The following is a 13,063-nucleotide window of genomic DNA, read 5'->3' as shown; positions in this document are numbered from 1 at the left end:
AATTTATAAAATATTTGGGGTAAATAATGATATCTCAAAATATTCTTTCAAAAATATTTCAAAAATATAAATAGTACCACAGAAAAATTTGTTCTACTTAACTATAAAGTCAAATTTAAAAGACAAGGGGCTTCATTTGATATGAATGATATAAAATGTTAATCTTCTGTAGTTTATTGCTATTTAACATCTTCCAAGTACCATATTTATCTATTAGGATAGTTGATATCTTCTAAGTACCATATTTAGTCATGACTAAAGTTGAGTTTAATAAGCATTTTCAATTCTGCCATAGCTACAATAACCATACACTAAGTAGAGAAGATCATCTGACATTTATCTGATTAAAAATCCCACAGCCAATTGTTCTTGCTCTGGTTCCTTTTCCAGTGAATAGGGGCACTTACCTGGAGAGTACATCCGAACACACCGATCATCAGCATGGCCACTGAGAGGTAATCGGTGAACACATCCCACCATGGTTTCAGCACCCGAAAGGCAGGCTGCTGCTCAGAGAACTGCCGGAACTCTGTCACTGGAATCATGTTTCTGGGGAAGGAAAGGTACTGGTGAATTCATTGTTCACATGCTCTGTCAAAATAATCTGAAAATCTGCTCTACCATTTGTAACACCAGGCTGAAGAAGTCCAGCAACTGCCATGGTAAATCAGGGTTGGAATAAGCTATTGATTGAAGGTATATCAGTTAGGACCATAAGAGCCTTGCATGGAAAAGGCAAGTCTCTAATTACCAACTGTCAGCAAGCTGCTCTTCATGTTTCTCATGGAACAGAGAAACCATGGGCAGAAAACTCCCTCATTTCCTCAGTTGTCCCTTCCCCAAAGTAGAAAAATCAAGATTCTAGAAAGAGTAAGGCCTAGCCTTAAAAGGTTTTCACTAAATTATCTTAACATCTTAATTATTGTTGTAAACTTTTAAAGTGTAATCTTTAACACTGGTCTGTGTTAATTATTTACTGAGTCCTATTTGTGAAGCATTGGTTGGCTTCCTCAGGATATGGCTGTGCTGTTCATCCACATAAGGGTGCTTGGAAAGTACTTCACTTTCTTCTGGTCTCTTTATCCCAAACCTTCAAATCTCAGTGTTTGTGAATTGATTTCTTTGTTTCTGGCATTCTTTGAATTTCACCTCCAACAGAGGAAGGATCCTTCCCTCCCTCCCTCTCTCCCCACCTCTCGCCCCCTCTCCCCCCCTCTTCTCCCTTCTCCTTTTCTCTCTCTCTCTCTCCCTGTTTTCTTTCTTCTTCTCTTTCTCTCTTTCTCTCTTTCTCTCTTTCTTTTTCTTTCTCCTTCCTTCCTTCCTTCCTTCCTTCCTTCCTTCCTTCCTTCCTTCCTTCCTTCCTTCCTTCCTTCCTTCCTTCCTTCCTTCCTTCCTTCCTTCCTTCCTTCCTTCCTTCCTTCCTTCCCTCCCTTTCTCTCTTTTTCTTTCTTTCTTTTCTTTTCTCCCTGTTTCTTTCTTTCCTTTTCTTTTTTTCATCTATCTATCTGCACTCCACTACCAAGTATTGAAGTGAAATACTCTGCTACGGTGAGAAGAAAATTATCTTATCTTATACATGAGATAAGGTCATTGAGAACCAAAGCAAACATTTCTCTTCCTTTGCCATTTTTGGGTCACTCTGCATCAGGTCCTTGGTATTTAGTCCTAATTAAAGAAAAGCTATCTTGGGGTCGGAGAGATAGCATGGAGGTAAGGTGTTTGCCTTTCATGCAGAAGGACAGCTGCATCCCATATGGTCCCCTGGGCCTGCCAGGGGCGATTTCTGAGCATAGAGCCAGGAGTAACCCCTGAATGCTGTTGGGTGTGACCCTTCCCCCCCCAAAAAAAAAAGGAAAAAAGAAAAGCTATCTTAGCTTCTTATTCTTATAGGCTTTGCTTACTTCATGGATCTTTTCTTCACTAATACTAAATTAAGGACACCTCTACATAAAAACAAAATCCTTCTTTGAGGGATTTGAGGGATACAGGTGACCAGTACTATTGTTATTCATTAAATTTTGCCTTTTTATTGTTTTTTTAAGCACTAAGTTTTTGTCATTTAGATTTGTTCCTTGATGTGTTGAAAATTTCAAGGATCTAGATTATTGTCCCTGGGGAACTTTCTACTTGACATCTGTGGGACATTTGATACAATCCTTATTTAACAAAACACTACTTTTTTTTATGGAAAAATGAAAAGTCATGGTGGCGGTGCTCTAAGTACTAGATTACTCTGAGAATAGAGAAGCTTAGGGACTCAGGGTCATCAAGATGAAACCTCAGGAACCAAAAGTATCAGGAATCAAACCCAGGGCCTGTCACATGTGCTGCATATGCTCTACCACTGGAGTCCTATGTCTAGCCCTGAATTCCAGCTTTCTTAATTACATAACAGGATGTAAGCTGCATGGAGATAGCAACTATATGCTCTGCACATATATGTTCTCACAACATAGAATTCAGGCTATTAACATAGTCGTACAAGCTAAATAACTATGTCATTAAACTTTCAAATTTGTTCAAAGTTTTCTTGACACATCTTGCTCTTTATTCCTCAATAAATAATATAAATATAATAAATAAAATTATAATTTAATTGCACCCATGTTTTCTAGTTGTAGTGTCAGTCACAGACGAGCATTAAATTCACTGTAAAGTCCAAATGCTGCTTCAGAAGCTAGTCTCATATTGCCTTGCACCCGTCACTTACCAATGTCTGGCAAACAAGAAGCGCTGAACAAATATCTGTTATATAAATAAATGATTCATATGCTCACTCATGGAGTTGTACTTGTCCAACTCAAATCTGGGGAGCACTTTGGCAACTTCACAGAGAATACTTGAGTACAGAATTTGTTCTTTGAGAGGTTCAGTTGTTGCCTCCATGTTAAGTTCTTATACACTTTGAAAGAATAAGACTAGGTCTCTGATGCAAGAAACATCCAGGAGAATACACTAAGATAGAGCAGAGACCCTAAAACTTGTGGTCTTAGGATTGATGCTCCAAAAAATTAATTATGAGAATCTCAAAAAAGTATATTCTATGTGAGTATAAATATCTTCCAACATTTATATCATTAAAATAAAATTCAGAGAAAATTTAATTTTACATTACCTCATTTATAAATAATAAACCTTTTAGATATTAACAAATTATATTTTGATGAAAAAATAACTCCTCCTAAATGAAAATATTTACTGAATAACAGAATGATTGAGCAGTTTTGCACATTTTTTAATGTCTGGTTTAATAAAAGCTGAACTCTCATGTCTGCTTTTGCAGACAATTTCAATGCTGTTTTCAAGAAATTTTTTTTTTACAAGTATCACTTTTTTTTTTATTTTGATCATAGTGTCTTACATATTGTTGACAATAACATTTTAGGTACATATTTACATAAAATCAGGGGGGATTCCCATCACCAAATTGTCCTCCCTACACCTCCGTTTTTGTCCTACTTCCCATTTCCTCTTCCCTCACCCCCAGGGCGGCTAGAATATGTGGTCCCCTCTGTATCCAATCCACTACCTAGTAGTCTTGCACCTGTTTGGTTTTGATGCCTCCTTTATCTCCCCCTCTAACTGTAGGCAGGACTAGCTAGTTCAAGTTGCATGGTTTTGCCGGAAAAAGAGAAGATATATAAACTGGGGTAAGAGTCTAATACTCCAAAAATGGATGGAATCCTTCTAGAGGCTCTCATCATCGATTTGGGAGATGAAGGAGAAAAAGAAGGTGAAACACTCCACCAGTACCAAAAAAAAAAAAAAAAAAGTGTCAATTATCCAGTGAGGACTCCAGCTATATCGATAAGCACCACAAAAAATAGACAAAAAAAAAAAGAAAGAAAGAAACAAAAACAAACAAACCAAAAACACGCCATGGTCTTGAAATAAGAAACATGGCATAGCACATAACGAAAAAAGAGAAAAGAAGAGAGAAAAAAAATAAGTATATTTGGGGACAACGATTTCAATAATCACACCCAAACAGAGAAATCGACCAAAATAGATAGGTAAATAAAAATAATACTAACAATAATAAATGAAGGTAAAAAAAAATATATATATATGTATATATATATATAAAATAACCAAGGTTTTGTGCTTTTTGTATTTTTGTTTTTTCCCCTCCTGCCCTGGCACAGTAAATATTGGGGTCATTCGAAAAGGAATTCACTTGTGAACCAAGAGCATACAGTTGAAAAAGGGAGACTCATTTCAATCTTTTCATAAAATTATAGCTATTAACATTTTGCAACATAACAAACTGACCAGGTTAACTGCAAAATAAAAATCTTAAAAAATCTTCTCAAAGTCCCTGATATTTAAATTCGTCCATCTATTTTGCACTTCAAGTGGCTATTTTACCAAAGCATAGAAAACACCATGCACTGGTCATCTGGAAAGCATTGAATAACTGAGTTATGCTGATCTTTGCAATGTTGACAACTTATTTTAAAAAATCATATTCATTAGTATTATAACTTTCATCAGAAAAATTTGTTTAAGCAATGGAAAGCTAACAAATCAGTGGTCGATACAAGTTTTCCAAGATTCTAATCATCACTTGAAAGTCTTGATTTTATTTCTGGCAGCAGATATCAGTTATTTTCCTTGAAGTGTCGGGCTTACTTTATTCATTGTGTGAAAATACTTTCCACATGCTCAAGTCTGAATAATAATTTGCTCTATTCAAAGAGACATTATGCAATATGATAAAATAACTAGTTCAATTCAAGTAAGAAGTTCATTTTGAAAGTAGAAGTGTTTTATGGGTTCTTCTTCATGACAGAGTTAATTGATTCAATATGTACTCAAGTGTAGCGTTATTAAAATAATTTTTGCTGCTTCAATAAGGATGGTGAGTGGTACATATTTTTTAAAGTTGAAAACATGTACCAACAATGAATAAAATCTCTTCACTACTGTCTAGCACCTCTATCTTGATTTATGCCAAGAAGTGTTACTCATTACTGCTTTTGTACCTTTAAAGAAAAAACAAACAATATAAAGAAAATAAAAAACAGAATTAAAATTAAAAGTTTTCATTTCTTTTCCTTCCTTCCTTCCTTCCTTCCTTCCTTCCTTCCTTCCTTCCTTCCTTCCTTCCTTCCTTCCTTCCTTCCTTCCTTCCTTCCTTCCTTCCTTCCTTCCTTCCTTCCTTTCTTTCTTTCTTTCTTTTTTTTCTTTGGTTTTTGGGCCATACCGGTGACATTCAGGGGTTACTCCTGGCTATGTGCTCAGAAATCACTCCTGGCTTGGGAGACCATATGGGATGCCAAGGAATCGAACCATGGTCTGTCCTAGGCTAGCGTAAGGCAAAGCAGATGCTTAGGGGACCATATCTGACCCTGGGGGATTGAACTGCGGTCCATCCGAGGTCAGCAAGGTAAATGCCCTACCACTCCGGTCCCAGAATTTAAATATTTTTAAGAGGTTGTTTCTGTGTCACAGCTGACTATACTCAGAGTTTTCTTCTGATTCTACACCCAGGGAACACTTCTGGCAGGCTCAGGGGACCATATGGGGTACTGGGAACTAAACCCAGGTCAGCAGCATGCAAGTCCATTTCTGAACTATCTGATATACAATCTCTTCACCCCACCCCCAAATATTTTGTGCTAATGGACTCCTCAAAAGGTTTAGATTTTCAGAATTAGAGAGGTAGTACTTAGGATAAAGTGCTTGCTTTGCATATGGTTGATCTGGGCTTAATTTCCAGCAGCATATGGTCCCTAAGGTTTGCAATGATTGATTCAATAGCACAGAGCCAAGAGTAAATCCTGAGCACCTCCATATGTAGCCCAAACAAAAAGGTTTGGATTCCCAGGGTTCCATGAATCACACTGAAAACTACTGAAGTTAACAGATGGATGGATCTAACATGTTGATCCACTAATATACTAACAGATGTGGTATATATTCATAATGGAATACTATACAGCTAGAAGGAATGATGTAATGATGCAGTTTGCTGCAACTTAGATGGAACTAAAAGATTTTACCAGAATTATTTATTTATTCGTTATCTATTTATTATTTATTTATTTAGCTGTATGCTAAATAAAGTAAGCCAGGAGAAGAATGAATACAGAATATCACTTAAATGTGGTAGTTAATATAACAGCATGAGGAATGCAATGCTACAAATGGGGTGGAGGGAATGCCTAAATTATCCTTGGCCCAGAGTATATCGAGGAAAAGGAAAGAAATTGTGGAGGTAGGAAGATAAAGACAGATAAGAAATATGAGGGTCTGGGGCCGGAGCGATAGCGCAGTGATAGGGCATTTGCCTTGCACGCGGCTGACCCTGGATGGACCTTGGGTCGATCCCAAGCATCCCCTATGGTCCCCCAAGCCAGGAATGATTTCTGAGTGCATATCCAGGAGTAACCCCTGAGCGTCACCGGGTGTGACCCCAAAACCAAAACCAAACAAAAAAAGAAATGAGGGTGTAAGTTCAAGGGGGATTTAGATACATCAGTGGTATTAAGGAAGGACAGACCCAAACTTTAACAACCAAAATAAAAAAGGTGCCAGTGAGGAGGGCATTTTGGGTATGTGAGAAAACCTGTGAACATTGGTGGAGGGAAGTTAATACTGGTGATGGGATTATTGCTGGAATACTGTATGTCTAAAACTCAACTATGAATAACTTGGTAAATCATGGAGCTTTAATTTAAAAAAGATTCATTTTCTTTTCTTTTCTTTTTTTTTTTTTGTGGTTTTTTGGGTCACACCCGGCAGTGCTCAAGGTTTATTCCTGGCTCCAGGCTCAGAAATTGCTCCTGGCAGGCACGGGGGACCATATGGGATGCCGGGATTCAAACCGATGACCTCCTGCATGAAAGGCAAACACCTTACCTCCATGCTATCTCTCCGGCCCCGATTCATTTTCTTTTCTGTTTTCTGTAAAGAATATATATTTCTCTTGAAAAGCAAAGGACTAGTCATTCATCATTGCAAGATTCTCTAAGTTCTTGGCTATGCTGCCGTTGTAAGCACCGCTGCTAATATTGAAAATAAAAAAAAAACCTACAAAATCTAAAATACTTAAGTTTTATCTACCATTCCTAGTAACTGATACAAGCTTATTAAGCTGGATTACAAAACTTATTAAAGAAACAATGGATCAGGATGACATAACATTTTATGGTGTCATATGCATTATAACTCAACTCTCAGAACACATCACTTTAGTTTTGGGTGAAGTATGCGTTCATGTCCAGAGAGCACATTTGTATTACATATTCATATATGTAGTATATATATGTATATATATACATATATATATGTATATATATATATGCAGAATAGTAGGTAAAGGAGGAGTTAGCCCAAAACTCCAAAGCTCTAAAGAATCTGGATAAATATTTTTCTGGTTGAATTGAAAAAATCTATAGCCTTCTTTCACAAATATTACCTTTGGAAGTCAATGACAAATACACTCTTTTCCCTTTCATTATCACTAGTTGCCAAAGGATTGAGGCCAATATAAAGGGCTATTGCTTCCAGTTGAAGGAACTAACTACTTTTTTTTTTTTTTGGTCACATCGGTGGTGCTCAGCGCTCAAAAAAATCACTCATGGCAGGCATGGGGGACCATTTTGGGGTGAAGGGATTCTAATCACCGTTAGTCCTGAATCGGCTGCATGCGAGGCAAATGCCTTACCGCTGTGCTTTCTCTCTGGCCTCTAAAGGAACTACTTCTAACTAAACTACTGGACTTGATTATTTTTTATTCTAAGGATCAATCAGCACTATTAGGTCAATTAAAACTTGTTCTATTTTCGAAATAATTATATTTCTTTCAACCGCTGGCAATAAAATGCCTTCCAACTTTTAGCAATACAATTTCAGTTCATTTATTAAATATGTCTGGAACTATGGTATTTCAAGTTCAATCAAAGGATTCTGGTATCAACTTGAAAAAATATAAATATCCTTGTCCTCTTTCTTTGCACCCTTGTTCTCATAATTAAAAATAAAAATTAAAAAAAAAGAAAAAATATAAATGTACTGTTGTTTATATGAATATAAATCTTTATTGAACACCACAGCCATGGTGTTCAGGGCCTTCTCTGGGCTTGGTGCTTAAGGATTACTTGGTCCTGATGTTCTGTTGGATCATGTAATGCTAGAGATCAAACCTGGGCCTCCTGAAAGCAAAGTTGCACTCAGTCCCTTGAGCTATCTTTGGTCTCCCAAATATATAAATGTTTGTATTAAATGCACTATATACATATGTATATTTGTGTCTGTATCCTTTGTAGGTAACTATATGCAATAGTTCTATTGAAACTATTTGTCAGTAAGTCATGTTATGGTACCATTATTCAAAAACCTGCACCTCTCAAAAATGTATCATAAAATCCATTAATAGAGAATATTGGTAAAATTAGTTGCTCCCACTGAAACAGTAACTTCTCTCAGGAGCATTTTAATATCTTTTCCAGAATTAATTATAGAGAAAGCATTTGCTTTAAATATTAAATCATTACTTTAATCAGAGTATAAAATGATTCCACTTTGATGCCAAATATTTGCTAACAATGTTTTCTGATCAGGTCAGTATAATTAATATTTGCTTTGCTGCATATTCTTCTGGTAGTTAGAAAACCACATCACCTTAACATAAAACAGTCATACAGCACATAAGGAAACAAGGATCAATTCCAAATGATAACATAACCATGTCATGGAACCCAATTACTATCATGGTGAGTGGTTGCTTACCAAAATGAAATAAAAGTGCATTGATTCCTGAGTCTATGAAATATGAGTTCCTTACATGAAGAAATCCACATTTATTATTTATCTGTGCTAACTCAATAGTCAGTTCTCAGGTATCACCTCACTTTCAGCAACATTTGAATAATCCAATCATTCTTTACCCGGCTTTCAGAACAGCATAACTTTTACATTTTCCTCTTTTCTTTGGCTGGTCATTCTTTAATTCCTCTATCTTCTCCCTGATCTCTAAATTGAAATGCCCAATGCTCAGTGTGTGGTCCTTTTTTCTAACTCGTCTATTTCTCCAGTGAGTGCGTCTAGTCACTATTCTTTTAATAGATCTATGCTAAATACAGATTCCTATCTGCATTCACTCATGACCTGACATCTCCAAGTTAATATCCACTAGATAAGGGAAAATAAAGAGCAGAGAAAATCCATGATTTATTTATGGGGTCTTCTCAATGGTACCTAAAGGCTCTATGAATCAAATAAAGTTATCAAGATATGATAAAGACTCAATTACAAAACAAACTTCCTTTCCTCTACCAGTGTAAAGGTGGAAAGATTTTTTTTAAAAAAATAAATAGGCCACAGTTTCAAATAATATGAAAAAAAAATCTTTGCTTTGTGACAGTATGGACCAGATTATATTTTACTTTGTAGTAGTGATACACAATATAATGTATAATGATAAAATATTTGTTATACAATATAATATATAATGATAAAATATTTGTAGAAGGATATAATGAAGAAAACTATAATTATATTGTGCTACAGAAATATGTTAGTTTAAAAATAAGGTTCTAAAATGTGAGACCCTGAAAGGTACAAAAGAGATTATTCAGTTGCTAAGTTTTATTTATTATGGGATATGTCCAAGGAACAGACTTAACAGAGATGTATGACTTTGAATCAAATCTTACCCCCTCACTCTTCAGCTCTTAATATAGTTATAATCTACTGTTATATGTACATAAAGAAACTCAAATATATTAAGAAACAAAAAATTTGCCAATTAATACTTTACTAATATACTAAGAAATATATTTTCAATAGATTACTCAACTCTTTTTCATGTCTATATTTAACAATAAATACGTTAAAAGTGGTATTCACACTGTGGTACATATACACAATGGAATATTATGCAGCCATCAGGAGAGATGAAGTCATGAAATTTTCCTACACATGGATCTACATGGAATCTATTATGCAGAGTGAAATAAGTCAGAGGGAGAGAGATAGACACAGAATAGTCTCACTCATCTTGGTTTTAGGAAAAATAAAAGACATTTTTGCAGTAATTTTCAGAGACAAAGAGAGGAGGGTTGGAAGGTCCAGCTCACAACATGAAGCTCACCACAAAGAATGGTGAGTGCAGTTAGAGAAATAACTACACTGAGAACTATAATAACAATGTGAATGAAGGAGGGAAGTGGAAAACCTGTCTAGAGTACAGGTGAGGGTGGGGTGGGGAGGAGGAAGATTTGGGACACTGGTGGTGGAAATGTTGCATCGGTGAAGGGGGATATTCTTTACAAAACTGAACCCCAACTACAATCATATTTGTAATAAATGTGTTTAAATAAAGATATTAATAAAAAAAGTATCATGCATTTTAATGATCCTTAGGCTATTGCCTCCTAACAGTTTCAAAAAACTAGAACTTTAGATTCAGAAAATATGAAAATAAGCCAAATGAATTTGCAATCTGATGGGTACTTATGAATATCTCGGAGTATATTTCCATGATGTCAAGTTAAACTAATGACCCAGTTATAGTTATTATTTGGAAAATATTCAAATTGAGATTTAACTGTTTTTTTTCAAGGATGGTAATAGTGAGGAACAAGAATTATTCTTATGTTTTGCACAGTAAAAAAAACTACCATTAAAACAGAGGCAATTCTGCTGATTGAAATACTCACATATATTATATCTGATAAAGGGCTAATTCCTAATATATATATATATATATATATATATATATATATATATATATATATATATAAGAACTTGTGGGACCAGAGAGATAGGACAAGGGGCTTGAGTACATATTGGCATGCAGAGGCACTAAGGTTAATCCCTGGCACTGCATGTTCATCTTCTGCCCCACCCCAGCAGTGCTTGGGTTAAGCAGCACAGTGGGGCAGCCCCAAGCACCAAAACCATGGGGCCAAGTATTGGCAGGAGAGGCACCCAGATCGTGAGCACCACTGGAGAGTGTCATCACTTACTCAACTCAACAAGCCAAAATAAGAACAAACACCCATCACAATTTGGGGAGGGCTGAACAGACACTTTCCCCCAAACCACACAGAAATGGCCAACAACAAACACATGAAAAAATACTCATTATCCTTATTGTAAGTGAAATGCAAATCAAATCAAGGAGATGTTATCTCACTGTGAAAATGGCCTACATCAAAAAGGTCAGAAACAAGTGTTGTCAGGGAGACAGAGAAAGAAGAATCCATGTTCTCTGTTTATGAGAATGCAAACTGTCCCAATCATTTGAAACACTTTATGATGATTTCTTTTTTGAGAAAAAAGTCAAAAACAGAACTACCATCCAGGAATTCCATATCTATGTATTTATCCAAAGAACTATAAAATACTTCTCTAAAATATATGCATGCATACATTCATCCCAGCACTTTATATAATAGCTAAGACCCAGAAGCTACAAAATGACAAATGACTCATGAGTGAAAAAAATATGTTATGTACACACAATGGGGACTCTTTAGCCATCTGAAAAGAAATCTTTCCATTTGCTATAATATAGACAAAATTAGGGACTGGACACACACACACATCAGTAGAGAGTTTGCCTTGCACATGGCGGACCCAGGGACTGGAGACACACACACACACACACACACATCAGTAGAGAGTTTGCCTTGCACATGGCGGACCCAGGGACTGGAGACACACACACACACACACACACACACACACACACACATCAGTAGAGAGTTTGCCTTGCACATGGCGGACCCAGGGACTGGAGACACACACACACACACACACACACAGCAGTAGAGAGTTTGCCTTGCACATGGCGGGGACACACACACACACACACACACACACACACACACACAGCAGTAGAGCGTTTGCCTGACCTGGGTTTGATTCGGCATCCATATGGTTCCCTGAGCCAGGAGTGATTTCTGAGCACAGAGCTGGAGTATCCCTGAGGACCACTGGGTGTGGCTCAAAAAACATATAAATATATATATATATATATATATATATATATATATATATATATATATATATATATATAGACAGAATTGGAAGAAGTTGTGTCAAGTGAAATTAAGTCAGAAGGAGAAATAAATAACAGTTAATCTCTCTCAAATGTAGGAAGTAATGAAACAAAGAAAAAGAACAGGCACTATCTAATGAAATGAAACCCTTTCACTCTGACCACAGAATTAATGTTATTAAAAGGATGGGGTATGTGGTGAAAAGGTACACTAAGCTGTTTTGAAGGAAAAATGGTGTTCAGGTAGTGTAGTTTGACAATATTCTACACCTAAAATATATTAATAATTGCACTTTTGTAGACCAATACTACATAAAAATAAAATGACTCTGCTTTAGTAATTCTAGTTCTTAACAAAAGATATCATACTTTTCATCTTTCAAAATTAAAAGAAAAACAGTCCATTATTACATTTAAACCTATATATCACAAAACTTTTACTTTACATTGGAGTTTCTTTAATTTTTGATTGGGATGAAGTCACATTGGTGGTTCTCAGGGGACTGAACCCTGATTGGCTATGTGCAAGGCAAGTATATACCCTATATTGATGATCTCTCCAGCCCCAGAGAATTTTTTATTTTTTAAAATATTTTTTTTGGAGTGAGAGGCACATCAGTGGTCAATTTCAGTGGTCATTGCCTCTGAAACTACACATACCATAGCTTCCATAGTTATTTTTGCCCATTACAGGTTTTTTATTTCCACTATAAAAGTTATATATCAAATGGTAGTTGATTTAGCTTCCTTATAACCATAAATTACTTTCTTCCACTTATGTACTTAATATAGAATAATAATGAGAAATTATGATAGATCAGGCCCTGTGTAGTTGCTGAGTAAAGAAAATGAGCAAAACAACAAGAAGCCTGCCCCTCACTCTATATACATATAAGAGAGGATGTGTATCATTAAAGACCTACAAAAGCATGAGTGGTAACTGATCTACCTTGTAAATATGACTGATTATTGTTGCCTAAACAGCGCATTAAAAGAGCTGGTTAATTTTAACTTACCAAGGGAGGAATTTTACCTTGTTTTCTTCTGTAT

At 35.9% G+C, this 13,063-nt stretch overlaps 1 protein-coding gene across 1 annotated transcript in view; it reads right to left on the bottom strand.

Moving 5' to 3' along the window:
- LRRC8C (leucine rich repeat containing 8 VRAC subunit C) overlaps positions 1–13,063 on the bottom strand; it is a 93,351-nt gene that overhangs the window by 36,473 nt on the left and 43,815 nt on the right. Inside the window, exon 2 of the mRNA XM_049772203.1 lies at positions 408–549. Coding sequence (XP_049628160.1) covers positions 408–545 — 138 coding nt within the window. The 5' untranslated portion in view covers positions 546–549. The remainder of the gene's footprint in view (positions 1–407; positions 550–13,063) is intronic.

This window comes from Suncus etruscus, chromosome 4 (genome assembly GCF_024139225.1).
Source record: "Suncus etruscus isolate mSunEtr1 chromosome 4, mSunEtr1.pri.cur, whole genome shotgun sequence".
Taxonomy (NCBI): Eukaryota; Metazoa; Chordata; class Mammalia; order Eulipotyphla; family Soricidae; genus Suncus; species Suncus etruscus.
Note: the sequence above shows the minus strand (reverse complement) of the source record. Positions and strands in the feature narration are given on the sequence as shown.